The 27,573-nt window shown below is 40.0% G+C and overlaps 1 protein-coding gene across 4 annotated transcripts in view; it reads right to left on the reverse strand.

Moving 5' to 3' along the window:
- The window catches only part of LOC117928122 (SET and MYND domain-containing protein 4), a 65,935-nt gene that overhangs the window by 28,559 nt on the left and 9,803 nt on the right, over nucleotides 1-27,573 (reverse strand). For all 4 annotated transcript variants that reach the window (XM_034847983.1, XM_034847982.1, XM_034847984.1 and 1 more), the window contains 2 exons: nucleotides 25,820-26,018; nucleotides 15,048-15,166 (listed from right to left, as the gene is read on the reverse strand). In XM_034847983.1, coding sequence (XP_034703874.1) covers nucleotides 15,048-15,166; nucleotides 25,820-26,018 — 318 coding nt within the window. The remainder of the gene's footprint in view (nucleotides 1-15,047; nucleotides 15,167-25,819; nucleotides 26,019-27,573) is intronic.

A 27,573-nucleotide genomic window follows, 5' to 3' on the forward strand; every position in this document is an offset into this window, starting at 1 on the left:
GCTTCAAATTTGACTATTTTTTGAGGTATGTGTGTATTTGAAGTAATTAGAGCTTAAAGAATGACAATGGTATGTTAGTTAGGTGACACTTATAGAGACAACAAAAAAATGAAGTTTAGTACGTAAAGTTCGAGCAAAGCATTCAAACATCTCGAAGAGGGCGTTCAAATGTCTTGAAGATGATGTATCAACGCTCCCTAGGAGGAGATTCAACACTCCCTCTCACAACACCAAAATTCTTTTGATGGGAACAATTACCCCTACTTGACGATTCAATTGAAATTTTTCTTAAAAATGCAAATTGAAAAAGGTTTAGAACACAGTGGAGTAAAGGTGGTTACCCCTAGTGTTTGTTGATAAGATGACAAGCCAAATGGTGAGATAAAGCACAAACAAGATTGAGATGAGGGAAGTAAAGTAAATACTAAAGCCCTTTACTATATTTTCAATGGTGTGAGTCTCAGACAAGTTTCACAAGATCACAACATTGGTCATTTGACCAAGGAGCATCACGTTCTGCAAATATGCTAAAGCGGCATGAAACATTTTAGCAATAACTCAAGATGGTACTTCCACTGTAAAGTTGTTTAAATTGAAAATGCTAATTGCTAAATTTGAGAGCATCAAAATAAATGAAAACCGAACTCAATGTTGTTAATATTTGCTTTAACTTGAGAGAATGAGAGGAAGATCTTGAGATCTCTTCAAGAGAGATTTAAGACTAAAGTGAGTGTCATTAAGAAAAGAAAAAATGTTGATATGATGAAAGAGGATGAGTTGGTAAGTTCCTTGCAAAGCTATGAGATGACTTCTTCCATCCTCAAGGAGACCTGAAAGGGCAACCTTAAAGGCTTCCTTAAAAGACAAGAATGAGTTTATTTCAAAACATATATGAAATTGCCAAAGAAAGCAAACTCAAAATGAGACTCAAAGAAAGGCAAGAAAAAACTCTCTAAGAACGAAACCAAAGATAAAAACTCATCTAAATCTTCTTAAGTAGCAATACTCTACTAGATTCACTAACCCAATACTTAATTAAAACAATCTCTTTACCCTTGTCACTATTTACTCTTTTACTAATGTTATTACTACCACATGAAGCCACTTAACTAGCTTTGGCACCATTATCAGTCCTTGTGTTATCTCTTACTTTATCATGACAATCCCCAGCTTGAGAAGCCACATATCTTTGATTAGGAATCTGAAGATAACTCTCAATCTCTAAATCCTTGTGATAGGCTTCCTCTGAAGTCTTACGAGAATGCAATTTTACTCTTTTAGTTTCTAAACACGGCCCATTAATGAACTCTTCCATGGTTACCAAGTTCCTTTCTCACTTCACATCTCAACTCAAGCTCTTCAAAATGAGTTTCCCGGTCTTTCACATTAGAGAATAATTGCTTAAGATCAGTCCAATGGTCTAATAATGGCCTCTTATGATATGTGGGAAGATATTTTTTCTTTTAATTTTGTTTTATTTTATCTCAAAGGATGATTGCACCTAGTCACTCTATGTTAGAATGGACACTTAGCCAATACTGCCTAACAACAACAACGGGCTTCATTTTGGTGAAGTTAAGGTATTAGATGTTTGACATGACATTCTATACAAAATAGTCCTCAAAGTTAGGTAACCGATTAGAGAAAGCATTATGGTTGTTAGATAATGTATAGTTATTTAGCTTATTTACTTTTCCTTTTCCTTTTCTTTCCTTACTGTATTGTGGGTCCCACTAGCATGTATATATATACTCAAGTCCAATGTGTATTTTTGACAGTTTTTCAATAACAATAATTAGGGATTCTCCCTTTTTCTCTCTCTCTTTTCACTTGGTATCAGAGCCTAGGGAGAAAAAAAACCCTAATTATTTCCGGTTTATCCGTGAATCCATTCTGGGAAATCTTTCAGTGACCGTGTTTCATTCCGGTCACCCTTCCCATCTCCTAAAGCTTCCGATCAACCCTCACCGCCGTTGGAAAACCCTCACCGTCGGCAAATTTTCCGGCGACCTTTTTCCGGCGACTTCCGGCGAAGTCCTTTTTCGACACCGACCATACCATCAGGTGCGCAAGGAGGAGATCTTCAACTTTTCTCAAAGCACCGGAGGAAGAATCCCATCCACTCGTCGGCCACGCGCATCTCTTCTCCGGCGGCCTGAATCTCACGCGTCGGCACGTGAGGGCGCGTGGGGCATTTTCCGACCATGTGCTTCCACCTCTAGCCTCGCCTGACACCGTCTAGCCACTCTTCATCTGCGCTTGTGTCATCTGAGCCCTAAAAGTGCATTCTTTGGAGTTTTTTGTCTTCGCCAGCCCTCTAAACCGCCTTTCCGGCGACCTCCGGTGACTTTCTCTCTACCCCGAGCCCTGCACGTGTCTTAGGAAGTCCGCGATAAGCCGTATTAGGGCTCTCTTCGATCCAAACGTATTTCATTCACCAGATAAGTAGATATGGCTACTAAAAGTTCCCCTTTTTCCTCTGTCATATCTGGATCTCCTATGATTACTTTGGAGAAATTGGTTGGCAGTGAAAATTATTTGTCCTGGTCTGCCTCTGTGGAGCTTTGGTTTATGGGTCAAGGTTATGAGGATCACCTTGTTACGCAGGAGGCGGATATCCCTGAGGTTGACAAAGTACAATGGAGGAAGATAGATGCACAGTTATGTAGTGTGTTATGGCAATCAGTTGATCCTAAGATTCTGCATCATCTTCGGGCCTACAAAACATGCTTTAAATTTTGGAATCAGGCGAAAGGGCTATACACGAATGATATCCAACGTCTTTATAAGGTGGCTTCTTCTATTGTTAATGTTAGACAACAAGACATGAATTTATCTACTTATATTGACCAGATTGCCTCTCTTAAGGAGGAATTCTTGACCATGATGCCTCTTACTACTGATGTTGGGGATCAACGCATACAGATTGACAAGTTCTTCATGGTTCTTATGCTTATTGGTCTCCGTCCAGATCTCGAAACTGTCCGCGATTAGATTCTTGGCAGTTCCTCCGTTCCATCCTTGGATGATGTGTTTGCTCGCCTCCTCCGTATCTCCTCCACTCAGACTTTAGCATCTGATAACACTTCAGATTCTTCTGTGTTAGTTTCTCAAACTAACTTTCGAGGAGGACGCAGTGGTAACCGAGGTAGAGGCCAACGTCCTCATTGCACCTATTGCAATAAGCTTGGCCACACTCGTGATCAGTGTTATCAGTTACATGGGCGGCTTCCCCGCACTGCCCACGTGGCCCAGTCATTTGATCCTCAGTCGCCTCAGCCTCCCAATTCCTCCACATCTCAGGGTATTTTCCTCACTGACAGTGAGTATGACGACTATCTCCGCTATTAGGCCACCAAGTCAGCTTCTATTGCTTCTGTTGCCCAGACTGGTAATGCTTCTGCTTGTCTTACCCACACGTCTTCTCTTAGACCTTGGATTCTAGATTCTGGCGCTTCTTATCACATATCTGGTAATAAGGATCTTTTCTCTTCTATTACTACTACCTCTGCCTTACCTACTATTACTTTAGTTAATGGTTCCCAAACTATGGCTAAAGGTTTTGGTTTCGCTCATCCTCTCCCTTCCCTACCTCTCCATTCTGTCCTTTATGCCCCTGAGTGTCCTTTTAATCTTATTTTCATCAGCAAAATAACTCGTACTCTTAACTGTTCTATCACTTTCTCTGATAAATTTGTGACCTTGCAGGACCGGAATACGGGGAAGATGATTGGCATAGGACGTGAGTCTCAAGGCCTCTATCACCTCACCTCGCCTTCACTTGCAGTTTGCATTTCCACTGATGCTCCCCTCCTCATCCACAGTCGCCTGGGCCACCCTAGTCTATCCAAGTTCCAGAAAATGGTCCCTAATTTTTCATCTTTGTCGTGGCTTGCGTGTGAGTCCTGTCAGCTTGGGAAACATACTCGTGTCTCGTTCCCAAAGCGTTTGAATAATCGGGCCAAGTCTCCTTTTGAACTTGTCCACACTGATGTTTGGGGTCCTTGTCAGACCGCGTCTACTTTAGGATTTCAGTATTTTGTCACTTTCATTGATGACTATTCTCGATGTACTTAGTTATTTCTAATGAAAAATTGAGCTAAGTTATTCTCTATTTTTTAGAAATTTTATGCTGAAATCCAAACCCAGTTCAATATTTCTATTCGTGTATTGCGCAGTGACAATGCCAGGGAATATTTTTCTACACCATTTACTTCATTTATGTCCCAACATGGGATCATTCATCAGTCTTCTTGTGCTCATACTCCTCAACAAAATGGGGTAGCTGAACGTAAGAATCGACATCTTGTTGAGACAGCTCGTACTCTCCTTCTCCATAGTCATGTTCCTTTTCGTTTTTGGGGGGACGCTGTTCTTACAACATGTTATTTGATTAATCGTATGCCATCATCTGTATTACATGATCAGATTCCTCATTCCCTTCTTTTCCCTGACCAACCACTTTATTTCCTTCCTCCTCGTGTTTTTGGTTGTACTTGCTTTGTTCATATTCTCACTCCTGGACAGGACAAACTTTCTGCCAGAGCCACAAAATGCATCTTCTTGGGATATTCCAGACTTCAAAAGGGTTATCGTTGTTATTCCTCTGAGACTCATCGCTACTTTCTCTCCGCTGATGTCACTTTCTTTGAGGACTCACCGTTTTTCTCCACCTCTGAGTCTCTTTCTGTTTCTGAAGTCTTACCCCTTCCCATTATCTCCCCACTTGATGCAGTGCCTTCTCGCCCACTTCAGGTTTATCATCGCCATCATCGTGTCGTTGTTCCTCCTTCTTTGACCGCGGTACCTGCTGACTCACCTCCTATCCCTTCGGCTTCTCCTGCCCCGGCTCTGCCTCCTTCTGCTGACTTTACCCATTGCTCTTCGGAAAGGTAATCAATCTACTCGTAATCCTCATCCCATTTACAATTTTTTGAGTTACCATCGATCATCTTCACCCTATTCTGCATTTGTTTCTACTATATCTTCTGTTTCTCTTCCCAATAGCACCCCTGAGGCTCTTTCCCATCCAGGCTGGCGACAGGCAATGGTAGATGAAATGGCTGCTTTACACTCCAATGGCACTTGGGATCTTGTTGTTTTACCCTCTGGTAAATCTACAGTTGGTTGTCGTTGGGTCTACACAGTTAAGGTTGGCCCTGATGGTCAGGTTGATCGCCTTAAGGCCCGCTTAGTTGCTAAAGGCTATACTCAGGTTTATGGTTCTGATTATGGTGACACTTTCTCTCCTGTTGCCAAGATAGCTTCTGTTCGTCTATTGCTCTCCATGGCTGCTATGCGTTCTTGGCCTCTTTATCAGTTAGTTATTAAAAATGCTTTCCTTCATGGGGATCTTGCTGAGAAAGTTTATATGGAGCAACCACCTGGTTTTGTTGCTCAGGGGGAGTCTGGTTTAGTGTGCAGGTTACGCTGTTCTCTATATGGCTTGAAACAATCTCCTCGAGCATGGTTTAACTGTTTTAGTTCTGTTGTTCAGGAGTTTGGCATGTTCCGCAGTACAGCAGACCATTCCGTTTTCTATCATCATAACTCTTCAGGGCAGTGTATTTATCTGGTAGTTTATGTGGACGACATCGTCATTACAGGCAGTGATCAGAATGGTATTCAGAACCTAAAGCAACACCTTTTCACCCACTTTCAGACTAAAGACTTGGGGAAACTCAAGTATTTCTTAGGGATTGAGATAGCTCAATCCAGTTCCGGTGTGGTCCTTTCCCAAAGGAAGTATGCTTTAGACATCTTGGAAGAAACCCGTATGTTAGACTGTAAACCGGTAGACACTCCTATGGATCCAAATGTCAAACTTATACCAGGACAGGGGGAGCCTTTAGGAGATCTTGGGAGATATCGGCGACTTGTAGGTGAACTGAACTACCTCACCATTACTCGTCCAAACATTTCTTTTCCTGTGAGTGTTGTTAGTCAATTCCTACAGTCACCATGTGATAGCCATTGGGATGCTGTAATCCGCATTCTTCGATATATCAAAAGTACACCAGGCCAAGGTGTGTTGTACGAGAACAGAGGTCAAAACCAAGTTGTTGGTTACACGGATGCAGATTGGGCTGGCTCACCCACAGATAGACGTTCCACTTCCGGGTATTGTGTTTTTATTGGAGGTAACCTAATATCTTGGAAGAGTAAGAAACAAGATGTAGTGGCCAGATCTAGTGCTGAAGCCGAGTATCGAGCTATGACTCTGGCAACATGTGAACTCATATGGCTGAAACATCTTCTTCGGGAGTTGAGATTTGGAAAGGATGAACAGATAAAGCTCATCTGTGACAATCAAGCCGCTTTGCATATTGCATCCAATCTAGTTTTCCATGAAAGGACTAAACACATTGAAGTTGTCTGTCACTTCATTAGAGAGAAGATCGCATCAGGATGTGTGGCGACTAGTTTTGTCAATTCAAATGATCAACTAGCAGATATTTTTACTAAATCTCTCAGAGGTCCTAGAATTAAATACATTTGTAACAAGCTTGGTGCATATAACATATATGCTCCAGCTTGAGGAGGAGTGTTAGATAATGTATAGTTATTTAGCTTATTTACTTTTCCTTCTCCTTTTCTTTCCTTACTGTATTGTGGGTCCCACTAGCATGTATATATATACCCAAGTCCAATGTGTATTCTTGACAGTTTTTCAATAACAATAATTAGGGATTCTCCCTTTTTCTCTCTCTCTTTTCACTATGGTTTAACCATTTATCATAACTAGGTCTCAAAAGAGTATAACCAATAAGTTGTTTAAAGTTCCTATCATTATAGAGTTGTTGCCTATGCAAGCATGGATGGGTTAACCCATGTCTTATCATCTCTAGGAATCTTATTCAAAGTAACATTTTAGACTTTATTTCCCCTCATAGGTTCTCTTAGGTTCTCATTCTGTCCATTAGTGGTAAAAGACCTTGGCATGAACCTTGACTTCCTTAAAAAAATATAATTTTAGCCATTGGTAAGCATTCTAACACAAGACACTCCCTTATTTTGTACTAGGGAAAAGGAAATGAATGATTCAAATAAACATCCTCAGTCGATTGCAACCTTACATTGAATTGAAAGTGAGGGAACTATCTATCCATCTCAAAATATAATTTCGTCAATTCATAAAGAAATTTTGCTGAAAGTTTATTAGGAAGTTCAACCGTAGAATTTTGTTGAGTCAAATTGTGTCATCGATTGGTGGACTTACATAGTTCTATGGAGGAAACAATTATAGAAAGAATTATGAGATATGTAGAGAACTTTTTCTTTTTTCTTTTTTCTTTTTTTGATAATATGTCGATATACCTCTAAAATTACAATAAGTAAATTAAAAGCTTCTAACATGTGATATGGATATCAAAATTCAATAAAGGCAATTATTTTTGTTTTTTCTTTTAAGCAAAGGAAAGAGGAAAAAAAGGGTATACAACCTTCAAATTAGGTCAATAGTGAAATTTCAAGGTAAGCACAAATAATCAACTTCCTAAATAATAAAAATATATATATATATATATATATATATATTTTTTTTTTGATTGCTTTCCTAAATGATAAAAACATTAATCAACATTCAATGAAATATTGTCCAATTAATCTCCAATTAGTTCAAATAGCCTCAAAAAATAAGCATGTGCAAAAAGGAACGATAGACACAAAGAAACACTAAATAATAAAATTTTGTGAATTTTTGCAAAGGATCACTTGCAACAATTGAAGCTAGGTGCAAGCTTGTCGTTACTAGGAACTTTTGGGTATGCCTTTCCCACCTTGCATAATTTGCCCAATTGTTAGATGAAATTTTTATGATTGCAAAAATGATTGCTTATTTTGATCTAAAGTTTTTAAGAACTTTGAACAGGACTTTGAATTTTTTTTTAAACTGATTTTACTCTAATAACAAATTGACCCACCTTGCAAAATTTGTCCAATTGTTATATGAAATTTTTATGATAGCAAAAATGATTGCTTTTTATGATCTAAAGTTTTTAAGAACTTTGAACAAGACTTTGAATTTTTTTTTAAACTGATTTTACTCTAATAACAAATTGATGTAGGACAAAATGGAGCATTATTTGGTGAGATTGAGCATTATTTGAAAACTGATTCAACCAGCCACACATAGTTTAGGCTGTGATTTATAATGGACGACAACCACAAGCTTGGCCTTCAAGGTTTAGGGGCTTATGCAAGTTCAAGCCATGCTTAGTGTCCTTAAGCAAAATTGCCTCATACATGTGGCTACCATTGAAAAGAATCTCATAGGAAGCTTCATATAGGGATCATTGATTGCTTCGTTGTGAAAGTTCAATGATCGAAAATAACATCAACATTGCAATTCATTATCATGTAATTCTTTTTTCTTGAAATCTTTGAGCCATGGTAAGGACGTTGAAAGTCTTTGTGGAGAGGAAGACCTTCTTGGTTAGGTTGGAAGGTGAGCACGGAGGAAATTGGTGCTTGATTACAGAGCACAGTAGAGGCTCTGTTTTTGTCTTAGGTTTTGAAAAGGATGCAGTCGGGTGGATGATCGAACATTTGACGAAAGCCATCGAAATGAAGAGTCACCTGGGATTCAACAAAAAGTTCAGGGGAAAATGTTGCGTCCACTTGATGGAAGTTGGATTCAACAACCACGGAAGGTTCATAAAGATCTTGGAGTTTGCTACCAACAGAAAATCTTCCTTTTTGATTATTCTTGAGGGCGAGAAGGGTAGAGGATGAGAGAATATTAAAAGTGCATTGTCTTCAATGTTGGTGGTCCCCTCTTCGAATGCAGTCGAAAAAGGAAGGCAATATAGAGGGAAAAGATTTTCATACAATCACGTCGGTCCTCTGCATCGGTCCTTCACGAAAGTAGTCAATGGTGAAGGACCAAGAGGAGGAGGCCTTGTTCCTGTTGGGAAGTCAGCGCGAGCCGTGGTGTGTGAACGCAATAATGATAGCGTTAAATGGGTTGAGGTTGGCCGAGCGGTGGCGAGAAGCTTAAGGAAGAAAGGTATAGTAACAATTGTACCCATCTCAAGTGGAAAATGAGTATTTTTCGTTGAAACAATAGAGAAAACTCTTTTTTTCCAAGATTTGAGGAATTTAAGGGTTGAGGGAAGGAATACGGTCCAGATGCGAAGATGGTCGCCGAAGGAAAATTCGGAAATAGAAGGGAAGTTCAGAGGAGGTTGGATTGAATTACGGGGGTTGCCATTTCATCTTTGGTTTGAGGTACACCTGAAGAAAATTGTGGAGCAATGGGAGATGGCTACTGAAATTGATTGGCGAACGTTGAAATTGTTCGATCTTAGCAAGACGAGGGTAAGAATCGCAATCCTTATGAAGGATAGATTAGTCCTCCCAGCTTTGATCGAGGTGACAGACGGGGATTGGGTGTTTACAGTTTCCGTTGTAGTGGTCGGATATGAAGACGGTCGAAGAGGTAGTGTAAAGGGTGAGTCAACTCGAGAGGCTTTTGCATCTTACTCGGGGACAGGTGGAAGAAGGCGGGGAGAGAGTCAGATCAACGGCTGGAGGAAGACGCCGTGTCGGGGAAGATAGCAGAATGAGGAAGAGAGGAGAAAGGGGTATGGCTGCGTTTCTTTCAGAGAGGACACGTGGTAAGGGTGGTCAGATTCCATCGCTACCCAGTTTGAATTCAAATAAAATGGATGATGGGCTTGTCGGGACTGAGGAAATGGGAGCAGTTAGGGCTGGAGGGGATGAGGCCTCTGCTGTTGAGGGTTGTCGGGCCTACGAGAGGAAGGCCCAGTCATTGTCTAAGACTGGTCCAAAATATGCAAAATTGGGCTGCAATTCCAAAGGCCCGTCGGGATTGGGCCTAAGCCTAGGAGGAAAAAACCCAGATGAGACGGTGGTGTCGTTACAAAAGGAAGAAGATCCTTTTGCAGCGGGAAAGGGGAAAACAACTTCTGTATTTCTTGAGGTTCAGTCGAGTAGTTCCGCGAAGAAGAAGGTGATGTTTGGTTCAAAGAAGTTGTGGTCTACCCTTTTTCCTCTAAGCTCTGAGAGCCGACAAGGTCTTCAGTGTCGCAGCGAGCCTCTATTGCACAAGAAGAATCAGGCAGACAACGAAGAAGACCCAAAGGAAGAGGCTTCCGGGGCCGATTTTCAAGCTGATCGAGGATCTAATGCGAGTCCTCTCTTTTCTCGTCGATTTCCAAGGTTTCGAAAGAATTGTTTGGGGAAAGGGGCTTCGTCGTCAAGAAACGAAGTGGCTCTGAACAAATTTTCCTTCGACGAAGACAGGAAAGGATTTTTGGGCTGAGTGGGGTCTGATCTTCGTGGCTCAACAGTCATGGTTTTGCCCTCTACGCCTAAAATTAGAGGTAAAGGGCTTAACTTTATGGGGAATTGTGGATTGTTGGTCGCGGAAAATTTGGAGGTAATCCCGTCTTCACCTATTCAGTCGCCCTTGTCTTCTATACCTTCCTTTTGTGGTTTGACTTCTTCCTTTTCGAGTTCTTCTGTTCCCACTCTTCCCAGTTCAACCTTTCTGTCTCAATTTCCTATGGAAAATCGAGTAAACTCTGAATTTTTTTCCAAAAAAGACGATGATGGTTCTGTAGGTCAATCTTCTGTTGGCATCCCTAATCTTGTAATGAAGGTGATCCAGCCTGCTTATCCATACCAGATGACCAAGAGTGTTAACCCATTTTTGCCTAAACCAATTTCGCCTAATAAGGCCTCTAACCTGGTTACAGTTAGCTAGGGTGTTATTGCGGGCTACTCATTGGGTGAGTTCCAAATTGAAGGACTGTCCCCCAGGAAAATGGCAAAAGTGCGTGAGGTTTTAAAGTCTCTAGATATTAAGGTATATTCCAAAAGAAAGAGCAGATGTTCCACAGGTTTGTGAGACCTATTGGAACTGGATTGGAGGATTAGGGTCTGTGAGTTTAATCCATGAAGATAATTAGTTGGAATACTAGGGGTTTGGGTTCAAGGAAAAAGTGAAGGGTGGTTAAAGATTTTCTGATATCAGAAAAGCCAGATGTAGTGATGATTCAGGAAACAAAAAAGGCAGAGTGTGACAGAAGGTTCATGGGTAGTGTTTGGACAGTTAGAAATAAGGAATGGGCAGCCTTTCCAGCGTGCGGGGCTTCGGGTGCGATTTTGATTATTTTGGACTCTAAAAAACTGCGTAGTGAGGATGTGGTAATAGGTTCCTTTTCGATCTCAGTCAAGTTCACATTGGATGGATGCGAACCGTTATGGTTATCCACAGTTGATGGCCCAAACATCACAGTACTTAGGAAGGATTTTTGGGTGGAGCTTTCAAACATTTTTGGACTTTCTTCCCTGTGTTGGTGTGTGGGCGGAGATTTCAATGTCATAAGGAGAAGTTCAGAAAAATGGGAGGTTCTAGTTTAACCCCAAGCATGAAGGACTTTGATGATTTTATAAGAGAATGTGAATTGATAGATTCACCTTTAAGGAGCGCACCATTCACTTGGTCAAACGTGCAAGAGTATCCGATATGCAAGAGATTAGATCGTTTTCTTTACTCAAATGAGTGGGAACAATTATTTCCTCAAAGTCTTCAAGCAGTTCTTCCTAGATGGACATTGAATCATTGGCTGACTGTCTTGGAAACCAATCCGTTCAAGTGGGGCCCAACACCGTTTAGGTTTAAGAATATGTGGTTGCAACATCCTAGTTTTAAGGAGCGCTTTGGAAGTTGGTGGAGAGAGTTTCAAGGAAATGGGTGGGAAGGTCACAAATTCATGAGGCAATTACAATTCGTTAAGGCCAAATTGAAAGAGTGGAATAAGGCTTCTTTTGGAGAACTAAATGAAAGGAAAAAAAGTATCCTGCTTCATTTAGCTAACTTTGATACCATGGAGCAAGAAGGGGGTATCTCCCCTGAACTTTTAGTCCAGAGAGCTTTAAGAAAAGAGGAGTTAGAGGAGTTGATTTTGAGGGAAGAAATACATTAGAGACAAAAAGCTAGGGTGAAATGGGTTAAGGAAGGGGATTGTAACTCAAATTTTTTTCATAAAGTGGCTACTGGCAGGCGAAATAGGAAATATATCAAGGTGTTGGAGAATGAAAGAGGCCTAGTGTTGAATAATTCAGAGAGCATCAAAGAGGAGATCTTAAGGTATTTTGAAAAGCTCTACGCGAGCCCTTCTGAAGAGTCTTGGAGAGTTGAAGGCTTAGATTGGTCCGCTATATTTGGAGAGAGTGCGTCTAGGTTGGAATCCCCTTTTACTGAAGAAGAGATTTCTAAGGCCATTTTTCAATTGGATAGGGATAAGGCACTGGCGCCTAATGGATTTACCATTGCAATGTTTCAAGATTGTTGGGATGTGATCAAGGAGGATCTAGTGAGAGTGTTTGCAGAGTTTCACAGGAGCGGGATTATCAATCAAAGCACCAATGCTTCCTTCATAGTTCTGTTACCTAAAAAAAACGTCAAAGAAAATCTCAAACTATAGACCTATTAGCTTGATCACTAGTCTTTACAAGATAATAGCCAAAGTGTTAGCAGGGCGTCTAAGAGGGGTACTTCATGAAACTATCCATTCCACTCAAGGAGCTTTTGTTCAAGGGAGACAAATTTTGGATGCAGTTCTCATAGTCAATGAGATAGTGGATGAGAAAAGACGATCAAGGGATGAAGGAGTTGTCTTCAAAATTGACTTTGAAAAGGCTTATGACCATGTGAGTTAGGATTTTTTGGATCATGTGTTGGAAAAGAAGGGGTTTAGTCCTAGATGGAGGAAATTGATGAGAGGCTGTTTGTCCTCAGTATCTTTTGCAATCCTAGTGAATGGAAACACTAAAGGGTGGGTTAAGGCATCTAGAGGTTTAAGACAAGGAGACCCTTTATCCCTTTTTTGTTCACTTTAGTTGTAGATGTATTGAGCAGGATGTTATTGAGAGCAGAGGAAAGAAATGCCTTGGAGGGTTTCAGGGTGGGTAGGAACAGAACAAGGGTGTCCCATTTACAATTTGCAGATGACACCATTTTCTTTTCTAGCACTCGAGAAGAGGATATGCTAACCCTCAAGAGTGTTTTGCTAGTGTTTGGGCATATTTCTGTGCTGAAGGTTAACCTTGAAAAAAGTAATATTTATGGCATTAATCTTGAACAGAATCATCTCTCTAGGTTGGCCGAGTTGCTCGATTGCAAGGCTTCGGGGTGGCCTATACTCTACTTGGGTCTTCCTCTGGGAGGGAATCCCAAGGCTTGTGGCTTTTGGGATCTTGTGATTGAGAGGATCTCGAGAAGATTAGATGGGTGGCAAAAAGCGTATTTATCTTTTGGAGGCAGGATAACTCTCAGTCAATCTTGTCTCACCCATATGCCCTGTTACTTTCTCTCCTTGTTTAAGATTCCCGCCTCAGTGGCAGCAAAAATTGAGAGATTGCAAAGAGATTTTTTATGGTCAAGGGTTGGAGAAGGCAAAAGAGATCATCTGGTTAGCTGGAATGTAGTGTGTAATCCGAAGGAGAAAGAGGGATTGGGATTTGGAAAGATTTCTATAAGGAATTTCGCTCTCTTAAGGAAATGGTTGTGGAGATATCCTAGGGAGGGTTCAGCTCTGTGGCATCAGGTTATTTTAAGCATTTATGGATCACACTCCAATGGTTGGGATGCCAACACTATAGTCAGATGGTCACATCGTTGTCCTTGGAAGGCTATTGCACAAGTCTCCCAAGAGTTTTCTAAGTTTACTCGGTTTGTGGTAGGAGATGAGGAAAGAATTCGGTTCTGGGAAGACTTGTGGTGGGGGGACCAACCTTTGGGGGTCCAATATCTAAGACTACTTAGAATAGTCACGGATAAAAATAATCCTATTTCTTCAATTCTTGGCTCTACTCGCCCCTTCTCTTGGAACTTTAACTTTCGTTGTAACCTTTCCGATTTCGAGATAGAAGATTTAGAAGGCCTCATGTGGTCTCTTGATCGTCTACATTTATCACCTTCGGTTCCAGATATGAGATCTTGGTCTTTATCTCCTTCAGAACTTTTTACAATCAAATCTTTATTTCTTGCCTTATCCCAATTTTTTGGTTTGCCTCCAGTTTTCCCTACTAAGTTAGTCTGGAATTCTCAAGTCCCTTTCAAAGTCAAGTCCTTTGTCTGGTTAGTAGTACACAAGAAGGTAAATACTAATGACTTGCTACAGTTGAGAAGACCCTACAAAGCACTTAGTCTTGACATTTGTAAGTTGTGCATGAAGCATGGAGAAACAGTCGATCATCTTTTTCTCCATTGCTCTTTGACGACGGGGTTGTGGCACAGATTATTTTAGTAAGCAAAGACGGATTGGGTTCCCCCAAGGAGCATCTTTGACATGCTATCTACCAATTTTAACAGTTTTGGATCTTCTAAGAGAGGGATTGTTTTATGGCAAGCTGCGTGCATCACTATAATTTAGGTGGTGTGGCGGGAAAGAAGTGCAAGGATTTTTTAGGATAAAGCAAGGAATTCAGAGAACCTTTGGGATTCTATTCATTTCTTTGCTTCTCTTTGGGCTTTTTGTTCTAAGGTTTTTAAGGGGATTCCCCTTAACGTGTTACAACTTGATTGGCTAGCGGTGTGTAATCCCAATGGGTTGGTCTAACCTAGAGAGTTTGTTTGTTTTTACTTTGTATTTTCTTGTGTTTGATTCCATGTAGTTTTGTTTTTCTTTGGTAGGAGGATTCCTCATCCTTCTCTTGTACATCATTTTTATCAATATATTCCTTTGTCGTTTCCTATCTAAAAAAAAAAAATGTGGCTACCATTGAATTTCATCTACTAACAACAAACAACTCAGCCACCAATAATTCTTTAACCAAAACCCTTTTATTGAAGGAAAGGAGGAAACCTCTATTGAATAATGGAAACAAAAAATGCAAGACAGTGGATCACCACAAACCTTTAAAAAAAAAGAAGGAAAGAAAGAAAAGAAATATAAGCAGCTTCACTATTAGTTGGAAATAAAATCTCCGATTAAAGTGATGTATGTTAAAAGACAACATTGTAACTAGCAAAATTAAGTATTTAATAGCATTGACAAAAAGGTCTATGTTCATACCGCAGCATAAGGTTCTTCAGTATGAACCAAGTAAGATTGAGAAATTTCACTCAGTGAAGCCATTCCCCGTCCTTTAGTTGGTGTAGAGACACACTGTAATTTTATCTGGAGCTGCTCCTCTGTCACATATGGCCTTTATTATGTCAGAAGTAAGGAACTAACAAGAGCACCCTTTACCACAAACTGAAAACAAAACAGACAGTCATACTTCGATTAAAAGTTTAGCAGGGGCAAATGCAAAACTAATGAACAGTCCATGTCAATCTAGTAAGTTTTTAATGGGACTGAATCAAATTCTGAGCAGACCTATCATAAGGGTCCTTGCTAGCTTTTGTGATGTCTAGGCTCACATCTATCTGGATTGTGCTGAAACTCTTTTTCTGTAATTACTTTCATTACTTGTTGAAGGATAACACATCTTTCATGTACCTTTCATTTCTTTCAGTAATTCAATAGATGTTTCTTATGAAAGAAGTGAAAATTTCTTTCCATGGAGGAGCTCCTGCACCCTCTTAAACAGAAGTCCATCTCTTGATCTTCTCAACTAATTTTCTGTTACCAAGAGTTACAGTAAGAAATTATATAATCGTATTTTTCTCTTTAGTGAAAACTTAAAGCAACTATTGTGTTAATAGTAACTAAAAAACTTCTCCAAAAGAAAAAGGAGTTTGTGACAAGCAGTCTAGTTTTGAAGAGCTCACAGCAGGGCTGTTTAGCATTTCAAGCCTCTGTATTTCTTTCCATTTTCCACCCATATCAATAAACCAACTACTATCATTGGTCTGACTAGTTTTGGTAGTCCCCCATTCATTCTTTTTAGCTGTTTGATCACTCGGAACACCCTGGATGTAGGCATATTCCTATGTGACACACCATCAAAGTGCCCAGACACAAGTTTTCTTGCAATATACTGCATACCTACTTTTTGACCATTGAGGCATATTGTTGAGACTATCAAACTCAAAAGTTTATTCTGCAACTAACATACCTTGTTTTAAAGAGTGGAACTGCTCATACAACTCCATAACATAATCCACAATAAGAATTGCTTTTGTGTCTTTGCTTTCATGTGTTCCCATGTGATGGCTTTTAGTCTGCCTTATTGACTATGTTGCTCTTCAGCTCTCTCACTGTTAAAGTATGGTACCTTTCAACTTAAGTTTTATCAAAACCATCAACAACCTCAATTCTGATTTCTCTCCTTTTCAAATCAAGTGTAGGAACCAATTTATTTTCCAACCTACTTCTCTCTATGTTATCTCTTCGTCTAGCATTATGAGAAGGGTTTTCTTTCTAGACTCTTCATGTGAGCTTCTGATGGTTCACATCATTGAAACATTTGGGCAAACCATGACAAATCCTCAGTAACTCACCTAATCCCAACAATCTTCGTGTGAGCTTCTTCTTCTATCATGACCTCTACCATGTCCAACCTATCATATCCTACCAACCAAACGTAGCCTTAAGGTTTTTCTTTAGCTTTGATACCAATTTGACAAAATGGAAAGAATGGAAAAGAGAAGATAAAGAAAGGAATAAAAGATCCCCGAGGAGTAAATTCAAGATGGAAAATTTCCAAACAATTATTTTTATTGAATGAATAATTGTCAACAATTGTAGGTATTTATAAAGCTAATCTTGATGTCGATTATAATAGGAAAATAATTCTAATCATGATTAAATTATTTCTAAAAGGAAATTATAAATTAGAAGCCTGATAACATAAAAACTATAATAAAAGCCTAATTAGAATATAATAAAAGCTTAATCAGAATAGAAAACCTAAATGTATGGGAATCTAATTTAAAATCATGGCTTTGGATTCAATTCCAGGTTAAGCCAAAGCAAGAAGCTACTCCAAACGAGACCTAAATATCATAAGGTTACTTAGGTTAAATGAATAAGTAACAATCGAGGGGAACCAATAACTATGAATGAATGTTGTTGAATATAATGTATTTATAGTTTACAATCTTTCTTTCCTTTCATAATATAGGTCACATATATGGTAGTTAGTTCAACCTAGCCTTGTATATATATTTCTCTATTATAAGAAGTTAAACATATGAATGAGAATTAAGGTTTTCTCTCTCTCTCTCTTTCAACATGGTATCAGAGTCAAAGGAGAAAACTTTATTCTTTCTGGTTTACCCGTATAATTAATTCCGAGAATCCGTCTAGTGACCGTGTTTCATTCCGGTCACCTTTTCCATCTCCCAAAGCTTTCCGGTCAGCCATATCGTGGTTAGAAAACCCTCATCATCGTCAACATTTTTCTGGCAATCTTTTCCGACACCGACCACATCATCAGGAGCGCAAAGAGGAGATCTGCAACTTTTCTGAAAGCACCAGAGCCAAAAACCCACCTACGCACCTCCCACGCGCCAATTTTTCTCCGACAGCCTGAATCCCACGCGCCGGCGCTTAAGGGCGTGTGGCCCTCTTTCTGGTGCCGAGCTTCTTCCAGCAGGCTTGTCCGGCGCCGTCTTGCACTTCTAAGCCTCCGTCAATCCTCTCCGAACCCTGCTTCTCCATTTTTTTGGCATTTCAACCTCCGCGGGTCTTCTTTCAGCCTCCTCCAGCCTTCGACGACAGCTCCCTTCCTTGGCCGAGACCTGTGTGTGCCTTGGGAAGGTCTCTTCTTCATCTCCAGTCACTTTTCTCCTTTGTTTGGGTCCCGACATACCAAGTTCTTCTTCCATAGTTGTGATCCGACCTCCCTTTAGGGCTCTCTTCGATCCAAACATGATTCAATCTCAGGTGAAGTGGATATGGCGACTAAAAATCCTATTTTTACATCCGTCATCTTTGGATCTCCTACTATCACATCGGAAAAATTGATTGGTAGTGGGAATTATCTTTCCTGGTCAGCGTCTGTGGAACTCTGGTTTATGGGACAAGGTTATGAGGATCATCTTGTTACACCTGAGGATACTATACCTGATGTTGACAAAGTGCAATGGAAGAAAATTGATGCACAATTATGTAGCGTATTATGGCAATCTATTGATCCCAAAATTTTACATCATCTTCATGCCTACAAAACCTGCTTTAAATTTTAGACTCAGGCAAAGGATTATACACGAATGATATTCAACGATTTTATAAGGTGCAATCTGATATTGTTCATGTGAGATAGCAGGACATGGATCTGTCTACTTATATTGGCCAGATTGCGTCTCTTAAGGAGGAGTTCTTAACTTTGATGCCCTTCACTAATGGTGCTGAAGCTCAACAAATACAGACTGACAAGTTCTTTATGGTGTTAAACCTCATTGGCTTCCGTCTAGATCTTGAATCTGTCCGAGATCAGATTCCTGCTAGTCCATTAGTACCATCATTGGATGATGTGTTCGCTTGTCTCTTACGCCTCTCCTCTACTCAGACCTTGTCGACTGATGGTCCTTGAGATTCATCTGTGTTAGCCTCTCAGACTAACTCTCGAGGAGGACGTAGTGGCAATCAAGGTCGAGGACAACGTTCTCAGTGCACCTATTGTAATAAGCTTGGTCACACTCGAGATCGTTGCTATCAGTTACATGGACGGCCTCCTCGCACTGCCTATATTACTCAGTCATTTGATCCTCTGCTATCTTGACCTGACTCCGCTGCGAGCTCCACATCTCAGAGTATCACCCTTACTAGTAGTGATTATGATGCCTATCTCCGATATCAGGCAGCCACATCAGCTTTTGTTGCTTCTGTTGCCCAGACTGGTAATGTCTCTATCTGCTTTACTCAGTCTCCTTCTCTTGGCCCGTGGATTCTAGATTCTGGAGCATCTGATCATATCTCTGGTAATAAACACATTTTCTCCTCTATTACTACTACCTCTGTCTTACCTACTGTTACTTTAGCTAATGGTTCCCAAACTATGGCTAAAGGTATTGGTTTGGCTCATCTCTCCCTTCCTTCCATCTCCATTCTGTCCTTTATGCCCCTAAGTGTCCTTTTAATCTTATTTCCATCAGCAAAATAACTCGCACTCTTAACTATTCTATCGTTTTTTCTGATAAATTTGTAATCTTGTAGGACCGGAATACGGGGAAGACGATTGACATAGGGCGTGAGTCTCAAGGCCTCTATCATCTCACATCACCTTCATCTCCTGCAACTTGCATTTCCACCGATGCTCCTCTTCTCATTCACAGTCGTCTGGGTCATCCTAATTTCTCCAAGTTCCAGAAGATCGTCCCTCATTTTTCCACTTTGTCGTCGCTTACGTGTGAGTCGTGTCAGCTTGGGAAACATACTCGTGTCTCATTCCCAAAATGTTTGAATAATCGGGCAAAGTCTCCTTTTGAAATTGTCCACACTGATGTTTGGGGTCTGTGTCGAACCACGTCTACTTTAGGATTTCAGTATTTTGTCACTTTCATTGATGACTATTCAAGATGTACTTGGTTATTTTTAATGAAAAATCGAGCTGAGTTATTCTCTATTTTCCAGAAATTTTATGCTAAAATCCAAACACAATTCAATGTTTCTATTCGAGTGTTACGCGGTGACAATGCTTGGGAATATTTTTCTACACCCTTTACTTCTTTTATGTCCCAACATGGGATCCTCCATCAGTCATCTTGTGCTCATACTCCTCAACAAAATGGGATTGCTAAACGTAAAAATCGACATCTTGTTGAGACAGCTCGTACCCTCCTTCTCCATAGTCATGTTCCTTTTCGTTTTTGGGGAATGCTGTTCTTACAGCCTGTTACTTAATTAATCGTATGCCCTCATCTATATTACATGACCAAATCCCTCATTCCCTCATTTTTCTTACCCAACCTCTTTATTTCCTTCCACCTCGTGTCTTTGGCTGTACTTGTTTTGTTCATACTCTCACACCTAGACAGAACAAGCTCTCCGCCAAGGCTACAAAATGCATCTTCTTGGGATACTCTCGACTTCAGAAGGGTTATCGTTGTTATTCCCCTGACACTCATTGTTATTTTCTCTCCGCGGATGTCACCTTCTTTGAAGGCTCTCCATTCTTCTTATCCTCTGACTCTCTTCCCATTTCTGAAGTATTGCCACTTTCCTATATATCCCCCCCTTTCAGATGCGCTCTCTCGTCATCTTCAGGTTTATCATCGTTGACATCATGTTGTTGCTCCTCCTTTCTCTTCAACTGAGGTACCTGATGACTCACCTCCTGTCTCACCGATTTCTCCTACCCCAGGCCTGTCATCTACTAACCATTTGCCTATTGCTCTTCGGAAAGGTAATCAATCTACTCGTAATCCTCATCCTATTTATAATTTTTTTTTTTTTTTTGATAGGAAACCACGCATGAATATATTGATGGGATAAAATAGTACCTAAGGAGGATGAGAAATCTTCCCGCCAAAATTAAAACTAAACAACATAAAAAAATAACATGACACTACACCGTCTCATTGGAACTACACACTGCTAGCCAATCTAGTTGTAAAACGTTAAGGGAAATGCCCTTAAAACCCACTGAGCAAAAAGCCCAAAACAAAGCGATGAAATGAATGGAGTCCCAAAGATTCTCTGAATTCCTAGCTTTGTCCTCAAATATCCTAGCATTTCTTTGCTGCCACACAACCCAAATTAAAGTTATGCACGCGTTTTGCCACAAAACCAACCCTCTCTTGGACTTGCCAAAACCTTTATAATTGATGAACATCATGTCTGAAATGCTTTTCGGAGGAACCCAATCCATCTTGGCTAGCTGAAATAGTCTGTGCCACAACCCCAACGTCACAGAACAATGAAAGAATAGATGATCTGCTGATTATCCTTGCTCCATACACAACTTACAAATGTCAGGGCTAAGAGCTTTGTGGGGTCTCTTCAATTGTAGCAAGTCATTGGAATTTACCTTCTTTGTGTGCCACAAGCCAGACAAAGTCCTTAACTTTGAAGGGAACTTGAGATTTCCATACAAAGTTAGTAGGGAAAAAAGGAGATGAATCAGACATTTGGGACAAGGTTGTAAAGAAAGACTCGACTGTAAACAGTCCTGAAGACAATAAGGACCAAGATCTCGCATCTGAAGCGGAGGTAGATAAATTCATACAATCAATAGAGCGCATGAGGCGTTCTAGATCTTCTATCTCATAATCGGTTAGATTACGATGGAAATTAAAGTTCCATGAGAAAGGGCGAGCCGAACCGAGAATTGAAGATATAGGAATATTTTTATCCGTTACTACTCTAAATAGTCTTGGATATTGGTCTTTGAAGATTTGGTCCCCCCACCACAAATCTTCCCAAAAGCGAATTCTTTCCCCATCTCCTACGACCAACCGAGTATACTTGGAAAAATCCTGAAAGACTTGTGCAATGGCCTTCCAAGGACAACGATGTGACCACCTAACTAAAGTGTTGGCATCCCAACCATTTGAGTGTGTCCCGTATATGCTAAGAATGACCTGATGCCATAGAACTATACTCTCCCTAGGATACCTCCACAACCATTTCCCTAAAAGAGCGCGATTCCTTAAAGGAATCTTCCCAATCCCCAAACCCCCTTTTACCCTCGGCTTACACACTACATCCCAACTAACAAGATGGTCTCTTTTACCTTCCCCAACCCCTGACCAAAGAAAATCCCTTTGCATCCTCTCAACTTTTGCAGCCACTGAAGCAGGAATCTTAAACAGAGAAAGAAAGTAGCTATGGATATGGGATAGGCATGAGTGTAGGAGAGTTATCCTACCGCCAAAAGATAAGTAAGCCTTTTGCCACCCGTCTAATCTCCTAGAGATTCTCTCAATCACTGGATCCCATAATCCACAAGCAGTTGGATTCCCTCCCAAAGGAAGACCCAGATAAAGTATAGGCCAATTTGAAGCCTTGCAGTCAAGCAACAAGGCTAACCTAGAGAGATGATTTCGATCAAGGTTGATGCCAAAAAGATTACTCTTGTCAAGATTGACTTTAAGCGCAGAAACTTGACCAAACACTAACAATAAACTCTTAAGAGTTTGCAATTCTTCCTCACTAGAGCTAGCAAAGAGGATGGTATCGTCTGCGAATTGCAGATGGGACACCCTACACCTATTTCTACCTACCCTGAAGCCCTCCAGCAAACTTCTTTCCTCAGCTTTCAACAACATTCTACTCAACACATCTGCAACAATAGTGAACAGGAAAGGGGATAAAGGGTCACCTTGCCTTAAACCTCTAGATGCCTTGACCCACCCTTTAGCATTACCATTCACTAGAATAGCATAAGAGACCGACGACAGACAACCTCTCATCCATTTCCTCCATTTAGGACTAAATCCCTTCTTCTCCAACACATGATCCAAAAAATCCCATTTAACATGGTCATAAGCCTTTTCGAAGTCTATCTTGAATACAACTCCTTTCTTCCCTGATCGTCTTTTCTTGTCCACAATCTCATTAGCTATAAGAACTGCATCCAGAATTTGTCTCCTTTTAACAAAAGCACCTTGAGTGGAGTGAATGGTCTCCTGTAGTACTCCTCTTAGTCGCCCTGACAAGACTTTTGCTATTACCTTATAGAGACAAGTGATAAGGCTGATAGGTCTAAAATCCGAAATCTTCTTTGACCGACTCTTTTTGGGCAAAAGAACTATGAAGGATGCATTGGTGTTTTGATTAATAATCCCGCTATTGTGGAACTCTGCAAACACCCTCACTAAGTCATCCTTGATCACATCCCAACAATCCTGAAACACTGCTATGGTGAAACCATCAGGTCCCGGCGCCTTATCCCTATCTAACTGAAAGATGGCATTATAGATCTCTACTTCAGAGAAAGGGGAATCTAGCCTAGAAGCACTCTCTTTTGATATAGGGGACCAATCAATACCTTCTACTCTCCAAGACTCACCTGGAGGACTCGAGTATAGCTTTTTGAAATAAAGTAATATCTCCTCTGTGATGCTCTCGGAATTGTCCAACACCAAACCACTTTCATTCTCCAATAATTTGATGAAATTTCTGTTTCGTCTCCCGTTAGCCACTTTGTGAAACAACTTTGAGTTGCAATCCCCATTTTTAATCCATTTTACCTTAGCTTTTTGTCTCCAATGAATTTCTTCCCTCATTATTATTTCCTCTAGCTCCCCTTTTCTTACAGCTCTTTGAATAGCGAGATCAGAAGAGAGAGCCCCTTTTTGTTCATTGGCATCAATGTTAGCTATTTCATCCAAGATGGTTTTTTTCCTTTCCTTAAGCATTCCAAAAGTATTCTTATTCCAATCTTTCAATTTTGCCTTAACAAATTGTAGTTTCCTCATGAACTTGTGACCTTCCCAACCATTTCCTTCAAATTCTCTCCACCAACTGCTAAAGCACTCTTTGAAACTATGATGTTGCAACCACATATTCTCAAACCTAAAAGGTGTTGGACCCCACTTGAAAGGATTGATATCCAATACAATCGGCCAATGATCCGATGTCCATCTAGGGAGAACTTCTTGAAGGCTTTGAGGGAATGAAAGCTCCCACTCATTTGAATAGAGAAATCGATCCAATCTCTTACACACCGGTGACTCTTGCATATTTGACCAAGTAAAAGAGGCATTTCGTAATGGGGGATCATGTAATTCACTTTCTCTTATAAAGCCATCAAAATCCCTCATGCTAGAAGTGAATCTAGAGCCTCCCAGTTTTTCTGATCTTCTTCTTATAACATTGAAGTCACCACCCACACACCATGAAGGAAAAGTAAGGCCAAAAAGGTCTGATAGCTCCACCCAAAAATCCTTCCTAGTTAAGGGATTGCTTGGACCATAAACTGCGGATAATCACAAAGGTCCACATCCATCCAACAAGAACTTGACTGAGACAGAAAAAGATCCAATTACCACATCCTCAATGCTCATTTTCTTTGAGTCCCAAATGATTAAAATCCCTCCTGAAGCCCCGCACGCCGGGAGAGCAACCCACTCCTTATTCCTAACCAACCAGACACTTCCTACAAACCTTCTATCGCACACCTCTCTTTTTGTTTCCTGAAACATCACTACATCCGTATTCTGAAGGCGCAAAAAATCCTTAACCACCCTTCTCTTTTTCCTAGATCCCAACCCTCTGATATTCCAACTTATGATCTTCATAAAAACACCTCACTGACCCTATACCTCCTAACCAACGTCAATAGAACTCAAATGTCTGTGGCGACTCTGTTCTTTCGCCTTGAATACACCTTAATATCCAAGGAGCTTAAGACCTCACATACTTTAGCCATTTTGCTAGGGAAAAGACCTTCAATTTGGAACCCACCCATCTGGGAGAACTCAATGTTTCCCTGGCTAACTGTACCCATAATAGGGGCCCCATGAGGCGAGCTAGGTTTGGTCTTATCATAATTATAGCTTTCAGACAAAAGATTCAATCTAGGAAGTGTATATGGAGCAACCACCTGGTTTTGTTGCTCAGGGGGAGTCTGGTTTAGTGTGCAAGTTACACCGCTCTCTATATGGCTTGAAACAGTCTCCTCGGGCATGGTTTGGGCGTTTTAGTTCAGTTGTTCAAGATTTTGGAATGCTTCAGAGTGAAGCAGATCATTCAGTTTTCTATCATCATAACTCTTCAAGCCAGTGCATCTATTTGGTAGTTTATCTGGATGACATTGTCATTACAGGCAGTGATCAAGAGGGTATCTAAAGACTAAAGCAACACCTTTTCAACCACTTTCAAACCAAAGACTTGGGCAAACTCAAGTACTTTCTGGGACTTGAAATAGCTTAATCCAGTTCAGGTATGGTTATGTCACAAAGGAAGTATGTCTTAGACATCTTGGAAGAAACAAGTATGTTAAATTGTAAACCTGTTGACACTCCTATGGATCCAAATGTCAAACTTGTACCAAGACAGGGGGAGCCTCTAAGAGATCCTGAGAGATATCGACGACTTGTAGGCAAATTGAACTACCTCACCATCACTCGGCTAGACATCTCTTTTCCTGTGAGTGTGGTTAGTCAATTTCTACATTCACCATGTGACAACCATTGGGATGTTGTGATCCGCATTCTTCGATATATTAAAGGAACACCAGGCTAAGGTATGTTGTATGAAGACAGGGGTCATACCCAAATTGTTGGTTATGGTTCACCCTCGGATAGGCGTTCTACCTCAGGGTATTGTGTTTTTATTGGAGGTAACTTAATATCCTAGAAGAGTAAGAAACAAGATGTAGTGGCCAGATCAAGCGCCGAAGTTGAGTATCGAGCTATGACTTTGGCAACATGTGAACTCATATGGTTGAGGCAACTCCTTCAGGAATTGAGATTTGGAAAAGATGAACAGATAAAGCTAGTCTGTGACAATCAGGCCGCATTACATATTGCATCCAATCCAGTCTTTCATGAAAGGACCAAGTATATTGAAGTTGACTATCACTTCATTAGAGAAAAGATCGCATGAGGGTGTGTTGCTACAAGTTTTGTTAATTCAAATGATCAACTAGCAGACATCTTCACTAAATCTCTCAAAGGTCCTAGGATTAAATACATTTGTAACAAGCTTGGTGCATATAACATATATGCTCCAGCTTGAGGGAGAGTGTTAAATATAATGTATTTATAGTGTACAATCTTTCTTTCCTTTCATAATATAGGTCACATATATGGTAGTTAGTTCAACCTAGCCTTGTATATATATTTCTCTATTGTAAGAAGTTAAACATATGAATGAGAATTAAGGTTTTCTCTCTCTCTCTTTCAACAAGTGTTAATAAAAAACAAAGTACAAATGGAACCAATGATTAACTAAAATTAGAGATACATGAAGGATAAATCAAATAAGAAATATGTTTGGATACATCTTACCTAAGGTACCTAAGTCATTTTGATCATGTTGATCCACTGAATTATTCCCCTTATATTGGTCCAAAATTAACTTTAGCTCCCTTTCAATCTGACTTCTTCCGCCCAAAGACTCTTCCAAATGCATAGCAACATTCAAGTCACGAACTGCATCTTCATAACCATTCAGAGAAGCATTTGCTTTACCTCTCCTATACCATGCCTGCAGTAAAGATATTTCCATTTGAAGAACAGGCTGAAAATTAAATCCAAGCAGAAAATAAGACTACATAAACACCTCTATTTCCAATTATTCTGAACAGAAGTTCCCGAACTATTTTTTGAACTGATGTGTGTGAAGCACAAAACTGTTATTTCCAGACAACAGTAGTTGGCAATGTTGTTATAGAAGTTATTACAATGATACTTGGGCATGTTCAGGACCATAAGGTTGGTGGTGTTTCCAGGTAGGATACCATATAAGGGTTGTTTGCAATAAGGTGAAGGAAGCCTGTTCTACACAAATTGATTTTCTTTTTCCAGAACAGACTAGTCAAGATAGTGGCTACTTCAGGCCTAAAATCTAACCATAGCAAAATCCCTTGAAGGCCGAATTCAGAAGGACAACATTTTCTGGTCACACCTGAATGATCATCCTGCTTCAACTTCAGAAAAGACTTGGTGATGTGGTTACTCCATGCCCATAAAGTAAGTCCACTGCCAAGCTCCTCCAAGGCCCTAATTCAGAAGGATAATATGTCCAAGAATACCTAAGCCAAATTTTCTATTCGCTTTAACCTCTGCAACCATCCATAAATTCTCACAATATAATTTCAACTGCAATAGAATTCCCACAAAATAATTCCATATCAATAATGACCTAACAAACTCATTGTACAACCTTACCCTGAACTAAAGTTACTTAATACACTGCACAGAGAATAAAGAATTTGAAGACTTTTTTCCTTCTATCAGGAAAGCGGTGGTTTAACAAAGATCTACATCAAAAGCACCTACTTAGATTTTTCAATCATAGAATTCTGTTGCATGAAAGAGAGTGTTTCGGTGTTCTTTTGACAAAGTTTCAATCAGTAGCTGAGTTGTTCATTTCTAGCAAAGGGCTAATTGTTTGAAGAGAAGTTCATCCTCATACTATTATAAAGAGGACGTTACAATGGAAACACACACCTTCCTAAAACGCCCATACCTCACAAACTGAGGTTCACTCCTTTTACACCTCATTGGACTACTATTATAATATTTAAATAGAATGGTAGTAGAGAAAAGGGATAGACAACAGAAGTGCTTAACCACCTTGAATTTGAAATTTCATCAAATACCTCTCTTATTTTGAATCAAGAGGAGGTGAGTGAAAATAACAAATGAGAAGGGTAGGGGGGGTATTTGATAAAATTTCAAACTAATGGTACCCAAGTATATTTAGCCTAAACCTCAAAGAAGGTAAATGAAATTAACTCTTTCTTACTTTTTCTACCTTTTACATAGTTTTATAGCTATTTTTTGCAACCCTTTTTAATACAAAAAATAAAATTAAAGACTATACTTCATACCTAGAGATTTATTCTGGCTTCACAGGGGATAAAATGTCATCCTTATGCTTTCACCTTTAAAACCATGGGTACAAATAGAAACTCTTGAGTTCCAAATTTCCAATGATGATAGTTCTTCCACTAAGAAATTGAGAAATTATATAGGAAATAATGCAAGTTTTCATTAACAAAACTGGCATATGATATTTACTAATTATGAGTTTCTAT

Source organism: Vitis riparia, chromosome 13 (genome assembly GCF_004353265.1).
Source record: "Vitis riparia cultivar Riparia Gloire de Montpellier isolate 1030 chromosome 13, EGFV_Vit.rip_1.0, whole genome shotgun sequence".
Lineage (NCBI taxonomy): Eukaryota > Viridiplantae > Streptophyta > Magnoliopsida > Vitales > Vitaceae > Vitis > Vitis riparia.